The sequence below is a fragment of the Gopherus flavomarginatus genome, chromosome 6, assembly GCF_025201925.1.
Source record: "Gopherus flavomarginatus isolate rGopFla2 chromosome 6, rGopFla2.mat.asm, whole genome shotgun sequence".
Taxonomy (NCBI): domain Eukaryota; kingdom Metazoa; phylum Chordata; order Testudines; family Testudinidae; genus Gopherus; species Gopherus flavomarginatus.
In genome coordinates this window covers 46,320,961-46,338,273 of record NC_066622.1, presented here as the reverse complement: position 1 = coordinate 46,338,273, position 17,313 = coordinate 46,320,961, and the positions used below count along the sequence as shown (strand labels likewise).

At 44.3% G+C, this 17,313-nt stretch overlaps 1 protein-coding gene and 1 long non-coding RNA gene across 10 annotated transcripts in view; one reads left to right on the top strand and one right to left on the bottom strand.

Annotated features, from left to right (window-relative positions):
- The window catches only part of DOCK3 (dedicator of cytokinesis 3), a 603,350-nt gene that overhangs the window by 241,008 nt on the left and 345,029 nt on the right, over positions 1–17,313 (bottom strand). For all 8 annotated transcript variants that reach the window (XM_050957666.1, XM_050957672.1, XM_050957667.1 and 5 more), the window contains exon 10: positions 11,096–11,177. In XM_050957666.1, the coding sequence (XP_050813623.1) occupies positions 11,096–11,177 (82 nt within the window). The remainder of the gene's footprint in view (positions 1–11,095; positions 11,178–17,313) is intronic.
- LOC127053374 (uncharacterized) overlaps positions 1–17,313 on the top strand; it is a 68,337-nt gene that overhangs the window by 33,240 nt on the left and 17,784 nt on the right. The gene's annotated exons all lie outside the window — the stretch shown is intronic.

Genomic DNA, 17,313 nt, shown 5'->3' with positions numbered 1-17,313 from the left:
TGCTGCAGTAGCCACTAAGGGAAGTGGCTGAACAGAAGACTACAGGTCCCCTGGAGAGGGAGCACAGTGTGTGGCACGGTCAGAGGGCTGTGTTGCTGAAAGGGACGCCGTGGTCCTTGGAGAGACGTGGGTCCTACAGCAGGAGTGACCACGGTGAGGTATCACCCAAAAAGGGTGCACTAACACATAGAGATAATTCCCAAGACAGCCAGCAGGAGGACCCACAGTGGTGAGTGAACCCTGTTACAAGTAACTTAACACTGTCCTGCCAAATTTGGCATCTGATCTTGTGGTCAAGTCAGGGGCATAGTACTTAACCAAAGTAAGGAATTACCCTGCACATTTCAGATATGGGGATGTTTCTAAAGCCTGGAGAGGATGCAATTTGCACTCTAGGGAAGTGAACTTTAATATTTGGAGGAAGAGATGTACCAGTCCTATAACACCAGATCGAAATACAGTGCATATAATCTATTTTGGTAGCCTCTGGGAGGAGGTGGGTTGACCTCTAAGAGCACCAGAGATGGCAAACAAAAGAAATTGAGGTAGTCAAGTTATGGACATGGTGTAAATAACACAAATGAACCCCCAAAGCTGTTCATTTACCAGGAATCAACCTAGCAGACTTCCTAGCAGACAGTCCAGAAACCATTTGTGGTTGCTGATGGAGTGTCTGCTTAGAAATTCTGCTGGGCTGTTGCTCACTCCTGGTAGATGAAGAGCTTTTGGGGTTCATTTTGTGCTACTGACACCATGTCCATAACTTGACTGCCTCCTGACAGATAAATGGGCACCTCCTTGCTTGTTTATACAGTATGTTGTGGTTGTGTTGTCTATGAGAATTTGCAGAGTGGAATTCTGCAGGATTGGAATGATCTTGTAGGTTGGAATGCTGTGTAGTATATCCGATTACTCTTAGTTCTAGAATATATATACCATGAAACAACATTGCAGGAGACAGAGCAGAGAAAGGAATCCCTCCAAAATGTTCTTGGGGGTCTAGCCAACAGTGTTGACAGAATGCCAAGGACCACAAATCACATGCTCATTTGATATCTTGGAGGATGACCTTAACCAGACTTCTTATGAACACAGGTGAAGTCCGGCTAACAGTATCACATATGTGCAAGCCAACAAGCAGCCAAGAAGTTTGTTTTTTATATTGGTCATTAGCATTTTGGGAAGTCTCTTCATGTTATGGAAAGATTGAATGGCACATGGCAGCCTTGTACTGCTAATGATTGGGCCATAGAATCATAGAATATCAAGGTTGGAAGGGACCTCAGGAGGTCATCTAGTCGAACCCGCTGCTCAAAGCAGGACCAATCCCCATATAGGTATATGCCATATAGGTACTTCCTGTGGGACAGATGGATGGCAATATGGAAGTATGTGTCTTGCAACTCAAGAGATATGAACAAGTCTTAAGCCTGAAAGAAAAAGGATGATCCAAGTAAGCTTTGCTATCCTGAATCTGAGATGGCATATACATTTATTCAGTCTACTCAGTTCTAGTATAGGATGAAGACCCCCTTTTTGCTTCAGGACAAAAAAATAAATATAAGGAGTAGAAACCTGTTCCTCTGTACTCCAGAGGTACCATGTCCTCTATGACTCCTTGGCAAAGTGGAAAAGACAATTCTTCCTTTAGCTGATTTTCATGAGAAGCGTCTCTGAAGAACAATAGGGAAGGGAGGGTGGGTAGGGAGTAAAGCCTGAAATTAGATGGAATAGTCATGAGACACAACTTCTAGCACCCATTTGTCTGTTATTGCAGTCCAAGTTTGAAGGAAGGTCCATCAATGGCTATTGGGCAGGAATGGTGTCCCTAGCCTCTGTTTGCCAGAAGCTGGGAATGAGCAACAGGGGATGGATCACTTGATGAGTACCTGTTCTGTTCATTCCCTCTGGGGCACCTGGCACTGGCCACTGTCAGAAGACAGGATACTGGGCTAGATGGACCTTTGGTCTGACCCAATAGGGCCATTCTTATGTTCTTAAGAAAGCAAGATGGCATCCAAAGGAAGGGCTTGGAGTGGCTCTTGAGTGATTTGAATATGGCTCCCAACCTTGTGTCAAACTTGCTGTCTGGAAGCAAATGAAGGCTGCCTAGTAAATGGGGAAGATCGTGTCCTTTGAGAGAACCTTAACATCTTCCAGGGTAGCTACCCAGAAGGCTGTTGTTGAGGACATGTAGACGTCTTCTGCCTGGATTGCCCTGATATCTAGAGGATTTATGATTTGGGGCTGAGATGTAGATGACCAATGAATGAAGTCTGGCTCTGGAATCCTATAGGAAGTGTAGTGTGTCATCTGTGTGTGGCCTGTGCCCTTGAAGGGCAAACTGCCAGTTGTGCTCTGCACATCTCTGAGAATGCCAGAGGCTTACAGCCATGCATCTCTTCACACAGCTACCATGGTGGCCATGGATCAGCTGCTGTGTTGATACATCCAGTGCAGTTTGCAATGAGGTTATCCTTAGAGGCTAAGATGAACAAGTTTTCTTCCTCCTCCTTATGACACCCTTTCAGATACCTGAAAACTGTCTTGTGGGAGTTTAGCTAGAAAGGGGGATACCCCATGTTAAATAACTGGCTGTGTTCCATGTTGCAACTGGACCAACATTTGGATCCCATGTGCTTCCATACCAGCTGGGTTTGGGCAGCACCCAGTCACTGTTTAAAACTCTGGGCCTCTCAGGTACAATTCTGGGTGCAGAACTCCTGTCCATCCTCCTTCCTTGGGAAGTGGGACTTTGCAGCCCAACTGCCATAGGCCCTGAAACCAGTGTTCTGCCTTTATCATGATGAGTGGAATTGGAGTCAGAGGGTCCATGTTTCCTGGAGGGACTTTTATTGACAGTACACCAATAGAAACAGGGAAGCAAGGAAGTTAGGCTGGGAGCAACTCATCCACATGGACAAAACAGTGCACAGAATTTAATAAAGTTTTACTTGTTCACCTCAACTTTCATTCATTGTGAATGAAACATGGTGGGAGTGTTGGAGCTGTGAGTTCTCTGAAGTGCAGCAGCTAGCAGTGTGAACCATGGAGCCTTGGATTTTGCAGATACAAACCTAGCCCAGTGATTGGCCAAGTGGAAGAGGAGTTTGGGCAGTACACAAACATGCCCATGCAGGACAACAACAATAGCAGAGAAGTAAAACTGTTACTTTACCTTACTGGGAATAAGGCAGAGAGGTCTGCTGCACTCTGAAGCTCACCACTGCCTCAAGCCATACAGCAGTCCAAGGAGCCTGGGAGAACTATTGCTCACAAAAAAAAGAAACTATGGCATGACACAAGTTTTTCACTGGAGACAAATCTGAAGGGACAGAGATAAACCCCTATGGTTACTGCCTTATGCACTCTGGCTGTTCCATGCAATTTTGGGGACTTGGCAGACTCCCTAATAACAGATGGTCTACAGCACTTGGGATCAAAACTTGTGGGAGTGGAAGCTCCAGGAAGGCAACCTCACACGAGGTAGATGAGGCATGCAGTGAAAATAAAGACAAAGGATGAAAGCCCTAGGAGGCACAACACCTCCAGAAATATATGAAGTGAGACAACAGCAAAGGAGAGGAGGTGGCCAGGATTCCATACGCATACTGAAATGTATTTACTGTGGGACACTGCATATGTGGGACAGCATTACAAGGAATGTGGCAAGTTGAACCATTTTAGCATCATGTACAAGAACAGGAGAAAGTCTCAGATTCAATAAGCCTTGTACAAGAAGGGGAGTGGATATCAGATTGTTGTGGTGACAGCATAACTTTCTCCTTGACTCCACAAGACTATTAGATACAGACTGTCAGGACAGGAAAGCAACTAGGGACAATATCAACCTCCATGCACCCCCACACTCTGTCGTGCAATTTCAGATGGATAGCATGGCCTCCTGCAAAATGATTCCTTGGTGTGAACTGGACTTGAACACACCCATTAGAAAAAGCAGGTGTACCCTCCTAATGTACAACGAGAGCATAATACGGCCCGTAGGAAAATGTGACTTCATAGTAACTAACATTAAAAACAGATGGTACAATTGATGTTTGTTGTTGTGGATGGCTGGATATTAGGAAAAACTTTTTCAGTAGGAGGGTGGTGAAGCACTGGAATGAGTTACCTAGGGAGGTGGTGAAATCTCCTTCCTTAGAAGTTTTTAAGGTCAGGCTTGACAAAGCCCTGGCTGGGATGATTTAGTTGGGAATTGGTCCTGCTTTGAGCAGGGGGTTGGACTAGATGACCTCCTGAGGTCCCTTCCAACCCTGATATTCTAAGATTCTATGAACACAGATCCCTCTTGGGGAATACAGCAATACAAGCTACAGATCTGATAAAAGAGCAAGCACCAGAATTTTATAGCTGCAGTGCAAGAAGCAAAAGAGGGAGTCCCATGGACAATGGAGACAATTCTGAAAGCATATGAGGATTTTTCAAAAGAGATGAGTGCCTCAAAGGAAATCTGTGACTGTAAATACACCCTACAGTGGAATCGGTGTGTTTATCACGAAGGAAATTTCCAGTGGCAATACATAATCCAGTACACAAGGAGCTCAAAAGTCTGCTGAGCAGATGCATCACAGCACCTGCAGAGGCAGTGGTATCATAGCACCTGCAGAAGCTAGAACTGCCTGGGTAAGCAGCATGGTGGTGGTAAAGAAGCCTTCAGGCAAATTATGCATCTGCATAGACCCAAAGCCACTGAACTGGGCATTGACAAGATGCCATTGCCCACTGCTCACAATTGATGACATCTTGACAGAACATTTCAAAGCCAGAATATTTATGATCTGTGATGTGAGGAACATGTTTTGGCACATAAGCCTGGATAAAGAGTCAGGCATAACACTATTTGGTTGCTACAGATGGCTATGCATGCTGATAGGCATAAGCTCAGCACCAGAGGTGGTCCAGAGAAGACTCACTCAACCACTGGAAGGACTGCTTGTGGTGAAAATAACTGCAGGTGTTATCTTCATTATAGGTGAAGGGAGAAGTGACACAGAAGATGAATGAGACTATGACAGAAAACTACAAGATTTCCTACAGCCATGCAGGGACCAGAACATTAAACTCAATCCAGAAAAAAAAGTTATTCAAAAAGCATGAGATGACATATATTGTACAACTGCGCACAGCAAAGGCATTGAAAGCAGATCCCAACAAGATTAAGGCAGTCAGAGACACATCAGCTCCAGTGTATATAGAAGGGGTATGGCGCTTCAGAGGAATGATAAATTTTTCTGTCCACACCTGGCTGCAGTGGTAGAACCCATATGTCAGCTCACAAGGCAGGATGTGGAGTGGGACTGGGAAAGTCACCAACTCCAAATATTTGACATGCTGAAACTAATAACAGATGCCCCTCTCCTGAAGTACCACCAAGCAGGAGAGCCACTGACCCTCCAGAGTGATGCATCAGAGAAAACACTGGGCATATTTCTTTTGCAGGAGAAGTTAGTCACTTATGCCAACAGAGTCCTGTCAAAGACAGACGTACACCCAAATAGAAGAGGTTACTCACCCTTGTGCCTTAACTGGAGTTCTTCAAGGTGTGTATCCCTGTAGTTGCTCCACTTCAGGAGTGCATGTGTCCCTGAACCTTTGGTTGAAAATTATTGGTAGCAGCACCTATTTGGCCTGCATATGTGCCCTACACATCCTCATTCCCCATTTCAAGGACATATAGGGCTGCATGGGAAAACTGCCCTCAGTTACTTCTCTACCACAGAGTTCCACAGGGGAAACTCCCAAGAGAGGGGAAGGAGGGTGGGTAGTGGAACATCTTGAATAACTCCAGTTACTACACAAGTTTAGCTCCCCTTCTCTGAGTAGTGTCCCTATGGATCCTCCATTTCAAGTGACTTCCAAGAAGCACCTCCATAAGAAGGAGGGAGCTTCGGAACAGAGTTCAGTACTGAAGAGAAAACTACATTACCAATTGCAGCATCTGATTTAGAAGCAAAGCAGAGCATAATGGTTGGAGAAAGTATGTACAGAGGTTCAGGTTGCAGCTCTGCAGATTTCAGTAACTGGAACATCTTTGAGTAATGCCACAGACAAAGACTGACCTGTAGAATGAGCTATTACTCTAGAAAGAGGCTGAATATGAGCCAAATCATAACATGCAATAATATACCCCAAGATCCATCTTGAGAAACTTTGAGAGGAGAGTGCAGATCCCTTGAATATGTCTATAGCTGAAACAAAGAGTGTAGAAGACCTTATGAACAGTTTGATTCTGTCCAGATAGAAGACTAACATCCTTCTGACATTAAGAATATGGAAGGTTGCTTCTTGTCTAGTCTGATATGCTTTTGGAAAAGTAACTGGGAGATAAATGGTCTGATTAATATAAAATTCAGAAGACATCTTAGGCAGAAACTTGAGATCTGGTCACAAATTACCTTTTCCTTGAGAAACATTGTAAAAGGATCAGAGGGTAGCCGTGTTAGTCTGGATCTGTAAAAGCAGCAAAGAATCCTGTGGCACCTTATAGACTAACAGACGTTTTGGAGCATGAGCTTTCGTGGATGCATCTGAGGAAGTGGGTATTCACCCACGAAAGCTCATGCTCCAAAACGTCTGTTAGTCTATAAGGTGCCACAGGATTCTTTGCTGCTTTTATTGTAAAAGGAGGGTCTGCCATTCAAGCTCCCAGTTCTCTTACTTTCCAGGCAGAAGTGCTGGCCACCAAGAAAGCTGTTTTCATGAATAAGTAAAGCAATAAATATATTGTAGCTAATGGCTCAAAAGGGCGTTTTGTAAGGTTCAACAAGGTTCAAGTCCCATACTGGAGTAGGTTCTCTAATCTTATGCAAAAGATTCATCAGTCCTCTGAGAAATCCTGAGTTTGCAGGGTGAGCAAAGATCAAAAAACCTTCTACAAATGAGTAAAAGACTGTAATAGCTGCCAAGTCAACCCTGATGAAACTCGCAGTGAGACCTGAAGTCTTTAATTAGTCAAGGATGGTGGGAAGGGAAGAGAACAGGAGAGACTTGTTGACAAGTATACCAGTGGTAAAATCTCTTCCATTTTTGAAGGTACATATTTCTGGCAGATGTTTTCTGCTGTTTAATAATATATGTTGCTCTTACCTTGATCAGGAGGTCTCTGTCCCCAAGAACCATTCAGGAGCCACACCTGGAGTAGCAGAACTTTTAGATTGGGATGAAAAATCTGACCAGCATCCTGAGACAACAGAATGCCAACTAGCTGGAAGTCTCATGAGTGGACAAGAAGCAAGTTGAATGATGAAAGGTTACCAGACTTACCTCGACCAGAATGTTGCAATTAAAATGACCCTGGCCCTGTCTTGTTTGATTTTATTCAATACTTTCCAAAGTAATGTTGGAAGGCCTCTCATCCATGAGATGAGAAAGAAATCCCCCAGTAATTGAGGGTCTAGTCTCTTTAGCAAAATTTCTTGTATTTTCTATTGGCAGAAGTTGCAAAGAGGTCTAGGTCTGGAAGCACCCAAGTTAATAATATGTTGTTGAGGACTCATGAGTCCAGCTCCCATTTGTAATTTTGGGGGAAATGCCTGCTGAGGTCATCAGCTACAGTTTTTTGCACATCTAGAAAGTAAGAAGCTGAGATGATTCCTGGTTGGGTATGCACCAGTTTTATTGCTTCGGCATGGAATGAGGGGAGACATCCTCTCCCTGACAACTGATATAGAACATCCAGGCCACATTGTCTGTCATGATCTTGATTGGATTTGGCTCTGATCAGAAGAAGAAATTGAAGGCCAACATTTCTGAACTCTCTCAACTCTAGAAGCTTGACATGGAGTAACTGCTCTTGGGATGACCCTTTGCCCTGGATTGTGTGATTTCCAACCCAAGAGGAAAGTGTCTGTTATCACAATGGTCCGGAAATCGTGAATAAATGGGATTCCTGCACAGACTCTGGAAGGATCCTTCCACGAGTTGAGAGACAGCAGAACCTAGCTGACTACAGACACTTGCTTGTCCAGACTGTTTGTTTGGTATGTAGAGTATCCTGAGACATCCATGGAGGCATCAAAGATGTAACCTAGTGTTTTGGGTTACAAAAACATGGCCCAATAGTTGAAGGCAATTCCTCACTCAGGTTTGAGGCTGAGCTGAATTGTTAAGATACTTTAGGGTGAGAAATATATCAGTAGGTAAAAGTTAGCCCTACCTGTCACTGCATTCAGTGATGTCCCTATGAAATCTGTTCTGTGACGTTCCCCTGGTGTTATCTGGACTGGTGATCTGCTAGGTCACTCCAATCCTTGACTCTGGGAGCCAGCCTTACCCTGCTCTGCTGTGAGAACCCCCACTCCTGGGTTGTTGATGCACAGCCTCTGGCATGTAAGCTGTTCCTTGGATTGTGCAACCAAATGACACAAGCCAATATCGCCAGTCCCAGACATAACCCTAGGAACCTCCGTTTTGCAATGTCCAGTTATGCCGGCTGGATGCTGCAAGCTTACATGAGTTCGTCAGTTTAACGAAGAAATTGATATGCACCAGGCTTGTTATCCCCAGGGGAGTCTCTGACTTGCTTCAAATCAAAAGCACTGCTTCAGGTAGAATAAACAAACAAATGTATTAACTACAAAGATAGATTTTAAGTGATTATAAATCAAAGCACAACAAATCAGATTTGGTCAAATGAAATAAAAGCAAAACACATTCTAAGCTGATCTTAACATTTTCAGTGCCCTTACAAACTTAGAAGCTTCTCATCAAAGGCTGGCTGGTTGCCTTTCAGCCAGGCTCTCTCCTTTGATCAGCTTCAGTCGCTTGGTGGTGATGTCTGTAGATGGAAGTGGAAGAGAGAGAAAGAGCATGGCAAACGTCTCTCCCTTTTATCATGTTCTTTCTTCCCTCTTGGCTTTGCCCCCCCCCCCCTTCCAAGGTCAGGAGCATTACCTCCATTGCAGTCCCAAACTGACAAAGGGAAGGGGGGTGACTCACTCAAGAGTCCAACAGATCCTTTGTTGCTGCCTAGGCTAGTGTCCTTTGTTCCTGTGAGGCTGGGCTGGGTTTGTCCCATACACACCCTTATGAGGTGTGACCTGCCTCTCTGCTCTTGGAGAGTTTTGCCTGGGCCTATTTTAAGCCACGAGGACACATTTTCAGTGTCATAACTATATACATGAAATTATAACCTATAACATTACTATAACATTACTGTAACAACAATTACTATAACATCACTATACTAACAATGCTCAGTGCATCATGAGCCTTCCAAAGACACCCGCCATGACAAACCTTGCATTGGATACCACACAATCATTATAAGGATGCACATCAGGGTGTAGGGTGTTCCCCTGAGGTTCAGAGCATTACAGATGTCCCTGTGAAATCTATTCACTGTACTGGTGCCAAAGCAGACCTCTCAAAATCTAGTTGGACGCCTACTGTGGAGTAACAAGTTTGTTTATACTGACGACCATTTGTCTCGATAATAGCAGCCCCTGGGCAACCAATCCTCTTTTGCCGGCTGCTGTTCTTCCTTCTGTGCAGACAGGATCTGTCAAGGGGATTGAGACCCTCTCCATTTCCATGAATGATAAGAAGGAGATTGGCTCCTGCATGGTGGTCTCCAGTATGATCCATAGGGCCAAGGTGGAGCATCATTTTGACAATGCTGGTTCTGACAAGGCTGACCAGGCCATTGCCATGCCGGAAGCAGATGATTTCCAGCTCTAAAGTGAGAATCCCTGATCTGTAGAGAGAGGTCTTATCTTGACCTATGTGATCTGAGGAGGAGAATAGCTGTCCCCCAAACGTTGGTACTGGTCAGAAATATGCACTAGTTCCAAATATAGAGATATTGGTGCCAACACTGGTACTGGGATGGAGTCACCTCCACCAACATTAAATCAGCCGGAGCTGTTAAGACGTCCATCGACAGGGCTGACATTGGTTCTGGTGCATATGTTGAGATTAGTGTTGTCACATTTGGTACACATGCCTAAAAGTACTAGTAACAGGCACTGTGCTTCTTCAGTATCTAGCCAGAGCCGAACCAACATCACTTGCCCCGCTGAATGAGCAGGCTTAGTGCTCTCTTCTTGGGAGAGCAAAGATTTGAGTCCCCTTAAGGGAAGAAACAGACTGGTGACAACATGTTGGGTTTTGCATGCTAGCTAGCAGGGTCCCTGTCTGACAAAGACTTAGAAGAGGCAGGATCCATGTTGGAAGTTGATCCTTCCTCTTCAAGGTCTGAAGTTCTTATAATTGATCGTTTGAGGAAGTATAACTTCAAATAAGTGTCCTTGGACTTTTTTGTTATGAAGGAATGACACGCTAAGTAGCAGTCTGGCACACAGCTGTCACTGAGACAAAATAGCTGTGGCTGTCCATGGGTGGAATGAGAACATCCCAACACAGCAACTGTTTGAAGCCTGAAAGCTCTGAATCTACCATTTTGACCTGGATAGTGGCTCAGAATGCTAAGAGGCAAATTAAATTTAGGTTTTTTTTGGGGGGGGCTAAAATAAGAAAAAAAGGAGCAGTCATTTAAAGGGCATTAACACTAACTAATCACCTAATTTGCAACTGAAGCAGATTCCACTAAGGGTAATAGGTGGACACTGCTTGCTCCATCTAACTGACATGAGTGGTAAAAGAGTACCGAGGGATGGCTCTGGCCTTTATGCCAGCATGGGGGAGGGGGAGAGGGAGAGTACACATGGCATAGGTGTGGCCCTGCAGATATTGCTATTCAAATATTCCAGTCTTGTGAACATGAGGTGTATGAATAGTGGGATCCACACAAACAGTCAAAAAAGAAATAATTTCCCATCTTCTGTTTTCTAAGAGTATAATACATGCAATGGGCATTAAAAAATGAAAACTGTGAAAAAGTATCTGATGTTCCCTTACTTGCAAAAGATCAATTTTTCTGGAAGATTATTTCAGTTTTTTTATGTTAACATTTCATTCAATTGAGCAGAAATATACAGTTTTCATTTTCCTCAGTATACAGGAAAGAGAGAATTTCTATTTGTTCCCAGAGTGATTGTGTCCACAGTCAAACAATCTTCAAGAGAAGTCTCAGTTCACAGTTAGATAGGGAAAGAGAATGAGAATTCATACATACTGTGAAAAGGCCACACATCCGTTCTATCTTTTCTGGATTCCTCGGGCCTCCGTTCTTGTTTAACCTCACCAGAAACCGCTCACTAAAGAGCAAAGGAAACAAAGGAAACTTACTTGCAACAAACTTAAATACAAAAGAATAAATATTTAGAACTGTGTGTTAAACCCTGTCATTTCTGAATTTCTCAAAGCATAAGGAACTGTATTCAGCGACTCAGGTAGAATTACATTGTGAAGCCATGAGTAATTATTGTAGAAGGCTTTGTTTTACAGGAAGTACCTCTCCATGAAAAGCTGCAGTGCTGATACATCTTACTGGCAGATTATCATACTAAAATAACAGACTTGGGTTACAGCTATTTTTCAAGTGCATGAAGTCTCATGAAAGCACAGGACTTGAACAAGTGCTGCAGATAAGGACTAAAAAGCATGTGGCAGAGCTCGTGCCACAAGACTAGAATAGCAGGAATGCTGCAGTGCAGGATTGATGTCTACTGACTGAGCTGTTTGGGGTCGGAAAGTACTTCAAGTAAGAACTGAAGTGCATTTGCAGAGCTGTGTAAAGGAAAGGTGCAAAGCACCTGCCTGCATGATGCTTGGTTCAAGTCAGTTCTGTCTGCCTTTCACTTTCATGACAACTGAAATTCACTCAAAATGTAAGACATCATAACAAAAGAAGGATACAGAGATGAGAAAAATGTGTCTGAATGCTTACTCATTTTAAACAAAACCAATAAAATACTGTAGTAATTCTTGAATCTTAGGACCTGATTTACCAAACTTTTTATCATTCATAAATTGAACAGCCCTACTGCAAAGCCAGGATGGAGTCTAAATCAACAAAATGGGTTTGAAAACCAAATCATCCACCCACTAATGGAGACACAATATGGTAATTACACAAAAATTCATGACAGAGAAGTTACTTATATACATATACAAAACCAAGATCAGTAGATTTAATTATTTGCTGAGCTTGTGACTATGCATTTGTATACACATCTCAATAACTCTCAGCCTTCAACTGTGCACCTTAGAATATGTAGCTTGGTAACTTTTCCAACCTTGTGCAATTATGTAATTATTAATGTTCTTAAAGTGAGACATTTATTTGCACTATTAAACTTAATATATGGATGGCTCCATGGTTTGGAATGGCATCTGAAACACTGTTTCCTAGTGACCATCCCTGTAAGGCTTGTGAAGGGCACATACAGTTGTGGGATCTTGCAATTTTTCAATCAGTAGCTCAGGAAGTGTTAAGTCAGTTCAAATAGGGTTGCATGGCAATCACCTTCCACAATCCTATTTGGTGCCGCCTACACTGACATTTCAACAAGGTTTAAAAACTGTGCTTAAGATGGCCTCTCAAACTATACGAGAAACTAGACCCAGATTGTTCTCTCCTATGGGGAGCACTGCTTCATTAAGCTATCTGCAAAACAAACAAGGAGGCTCTGTGATTCAAGTCCACATGCTTGACTCCTCCAGCTTGCTCTCCAGAGCACAGATCCAAGGAAAGACATACTTAAAGCACCCTGATTCGCAGCTGCCCCTGTAGTTTCCCTTAAAATGGTGTCTACTGTATGGAGAGGACTTACTTCCTGCATAATACTGTGCTCACCTTTGTTATCGCTGCATAGATATTCTAGAGGGGTGGGGAAGGAATGATGCAAGTCCCCATAGCCTAGTCTGTCTCCTCCCCATGTATAGAACCCAAGATCTGTGGACAACTGCTATTAATAAGTATCAGAGGGGTAGCCGTGTTAGTCTGGATCTGTAAAAGCAGCAAAGAGTCCTGTGGCACCTTATAGACTAACAGACGTTTTGGAGCATGAGCTTTCGTGGGTGAATACCCACTTTGTCAGATGCATCTGACGAAGTGGGTATTCACCCACGAAAGCTCATGCTCCAAAACGTCTGTTAGTCTATAAGGTGCCACAGGACTCTTTGCTGCTATTAATAAACAACTCTAGTAAGGATTAACTAAATTCAATGAAACACAGTCTGCAATATATTGTTTCTTTGTACAGTAACTCCTCAATTAAAGTTGTCCCGGTTAACGTTCAGCTCCCTGTGCCCCTAAGTTCCCTGTGCAGCAGCCACCCAGCAGACTACCAATTGCCAGCAGTTCAGCTGTCCCTCCCCGCACTGCCATGTGCTGCTCCTGCCCTCTGCCTTGGAGCTGCTCCCAGGAGCCTCCTGCTTGCTGTGCCAGTGAAGGAGAGGGGGGCTAATGTCAGGGTGTCCCCTTCCTTCCTGCTCCTGCCTGCCGCTTACCCCATCTCCATAGAGTGGGGGGAACAGACATGACAGGGGTCAGGACTGAGGGAGCTTGCTGGCAGCAGCTGCTGTCTCAACTTGCTGATCTACTTAAAAAGGCAATGTACTTAGAGTGGAGTCAGCGTACTTAAAGGGGCAATGCGCATCTCTCACTCACACAAGGATGTGTGTCTATCTCTGCCTGCCATGCTGTCTCCCCTCCCTCCGTTCGTGCTGCCTCATAGAGTGTGAGGCTACATTAACAACGATGTGTTAACCCTTGAGGGCTCAGCTGTTCTAGTTCATCATTTAGCAGTAAGGCATTCCCTGGGAAATATCCTACCCTCTTCCACCCTCTGACTTCACCACCTCAACCAAGCTTCACAATCTTCACTGCTGTGTACAGTATTAAATTGTTTGTTTAAAACTTACAGTGTGTGTGTGTGTGTGTGTGTGTGTGTGTGTGTGTGTGTAGTCTTTTGTCTGGTGAAAAAAATTTCCCTGGAACCTAATCCTCTCATTTACATAAATTCTTATGGGGAAATTGGATTCGCTTAACATTGTCATAGAATAATCCCCCACTCTGAACTTTAGCGTCCAAAAGATGGGGTACCAGCATGAAATCCTCTAAGCTCAATTACCAGCTTAGTACTTGTAGTGCTGCCACCAACCAGGAATTCCAGTGCCTGGTACACTCTGGTCCCCCCAAAACCTTGCCCGGGGACCCCCAAGACCCAGTCCCTCTGGATCTTAACACACGGAAAGTAAACCCTTTCCCTCACCATTGCCTCTCCCAGGCTTCCCCTCCCTGGGTTACCCTGGAAGATCACTGTGATTCAAACTCCTTGAATCTTAAAACAGAGAGGAAAATTCACCTTCCCCCCTCCTTCTCTCTCCCCCTCCCAGACTCTCCCTGAGAGAGAAAGTAATCCTAACACAGAGAGAAAATTAACCTCTCTCTCCCCCTTCCCTCCTTTCTCCCCACCAATTCCCTGGTGAATCCAGACCCAGTCCCCTGGGGTCTCACCAGAATAAAACAAAAAATTGGGTTCTTAAACAAGAAAAGCTTTTAATTAAAGAAAGAAAAAACAGTAAAAATTATCTTTGTAAATTTAAGATGGAATATGTACAGGGTCTTTCAGCTATAGACACTAGGAATACCCTCCCAGCCTAAGTATACAAGTACAAAGTAAAATCCTTTCAGCAAAATACAAATTTGAACTCCTTCCAGCCAAATACACATTTGAACTCCTCCCAGCCAAATACACATTTGCAAATAAAGAAAACAAACATAAGCCTAACTCGCCTTATCACCTAGTACTTACTATTTTGAATCTATAAGAACCTGTATCAGGGAGATTGGAGAGAAATTTGGTTGCACGTCTGGTCACTCTCAGAACCCAGAGAGAACAACCACCAAAAACTAACAGCACACACAAAAACTTCCCTCCCTCAAGATTTGAAAGTATCCTGTCCCCTGATTGGTCCTCTGGTCAGGTGACAGCCAGGCTCACTGATCTTGTTAACCCTTTACAGGCAAAAGAGATATGAAGTATTTCTGTTCCATTAACTCTTACTTATCTATTTATGACAAACATCATTTCACTTAAAGTCGCAATTTCAGGAACATAACTACGTTAAGCGAGGAGTTACTGTACATATAAACACAAAATTTATAGTAAACATATATAATGTGAGTTTACATTTTAGATTTAAGTTAAAAATTGCGACCTGACAATTTAAACCAGATTGTCACTGCATTGCTCTACTACTCATAAGTAGAATGGTTGAGCCAGAACTTCGGAGGAATACAAATAAATCTTTTACTTTGATGTAGAGCATGGTGAAGTATATTTACACTACATCAAGCAATATAACTGTCCATAAACTGATGCTTCTTTCTTAGTGTGAGAGATTTAATTTGAAAGCATTCTGAATCTTGACTGTTCTGTTGTATGTTTAAACATGGCTATGATGTGATTATATATATTTATTACTCCCATGACCTGCCAAAGTAGGCTGAGACATGGTCATATACCCTTAATAAGGTTTGCACTAAAATATCCTCATAAATTATCAAGAATTTTTGGCACCAAAAATGATCTGTGGCTGAAACAGGATCATGTGACCCTGTAATATAGAATATGCTGTAAAACTGATGTCCCTGTGAAATAAAATTCTTAAGACATAAAAAGAGAAGTCTTATAGCAGGTCCTATGTCATCCTGCTAGATGTTTAGGGTAAGAGACCATGTTTTTCAGATATTAAAACTTATTCCACAGAACATGAAGCATTTTGGGCAAATTTCCTGCCTCTTCTGTTTCTTTTTAAGGTTGTATCAGCTGCAATATAGGCCACAAACAATGTTGTAAAAATTAAGGCAAATGGCGTAAAAATAAAAGTGACAAAAATGCTTTTAAAATTTCCCAGGGGAAAAAGATAGTTCAGTACCCACTAAGCTTCTGAATATATGTTAAGGAAAAATAGTTATATAAGTAGAGAAAATTCTCACTTCCATTTCCCCATGAATGGCTGTTCTTATTTCTGCTAGAGCTTCCTTCTGGCTGATTGGAGTGGAGAGCTCTTAAAGCTGGAGCCGATGTAGTAAGAAAGAAGTGAATCTCAAGAGCCTTGGAGTGAGATTTTCAAAAGTGTTCAGTGTTGGCCTAACTCTGCTTCCACTGAAGTCAATTGAATTTAATGGAAGCAGAATTAGGCCAACATTAAGCATTTTAAAAATTCCAACCTTGAACCTCAGAAATTTGGGCAGGGTTTGGGGGAGCAATGCCCCCCCCCAGCAGTATATGTTAGTGGAGTGGTGGCTGGCGATGGCCTCCACCCAGGGCCAGAGGAGCCCAGGGTCCTGGCAGGTGGCAGAGGGAGAAACAGAGCCACTAGGTGGAGGGGGGAGGGCAAGGAGAAGGAGTTGGCCCTGAGGGTGGCTGGAGGTTTCATGGTCATTGCCTTCGAGTCACCACACCCTGCGATCCATGCCTGTTGGGTCCCCTGGAGGATCTGCAGCTGCTGCAGGGATTGGGGCTTGGCGGTGCCGCTGTTCCCACCTGGACAACGCCATGACTAGGATTGGGACCAATAAGGTAATGGCCAGGACTGGCCTGAGTGCCTGCTTTTTTCCTGGCACTGACAGCCCCCGAGCCCTTCTCTCGTTCCCTGTGAGGCAGGCCAGGGTGCTGGGTGGCTGACTGGGGCAGATCTGCCAGGTGAGGAGCACAGGGCCAACCTTAAGGGGTTGGTGGGTGATTGCCCAGGGTGCCCTGGTCAGGGGAGCACTGTGGTCAAGAGGCAAGGGGCAGGGTGGGCCTGGGGTGCGAGACCACGGAAGGGAGCTTGAAGTAATGAGGGGAGAAGGCAGTGAGGTCTGTGGGAGGATGGATTGGGAGGCAGTGGGGTCCAGGGGCTATGGGGGAAGAGCCTGTGGAGGCAGCAGGGGCCTGGAGCAATGGGGATGAGCCCCCAGAGGCAGTGGGAGCCAGGGGCTATGGGAGAGGAGCCTGTGGAGGCAGCAGGGGCCTGGAGCAATGGGGATGAGCCCCCAGAGGCAGTGGGAGCCAGAGGCTATGGGAGAGGAGCCTGTGGAGGCAGCAGAGGCCTGGAGCAATGGGGATGACCCCCAGAGGCAGTGGAAGCCAGGGGCGATAGATGAGGAGGCAGAGGGGTCCTGGGATGATCAGGGGATGGGTGGAGAGCCTGGAGAGGCAGAGGGGCCCAAGACAATGGAGGAGCTTGGGGAGACGGGGGCAGGGTCAACAAAACACAAGTTTTCTCAGGGTACCATTTTTCCTAAGGCTGGCCCTGGATGAGCTCAAGGCTCTCACATATCATCTGACCTGTTTTGCCACAACCTTTTTAACAATTTTTCCTGAAAATGAAAACTAGACAGAGGTCAATAAATAGCAAGATTGTCAGAGTCAAGCCAATAGCTTTCTTAAGGTCTGC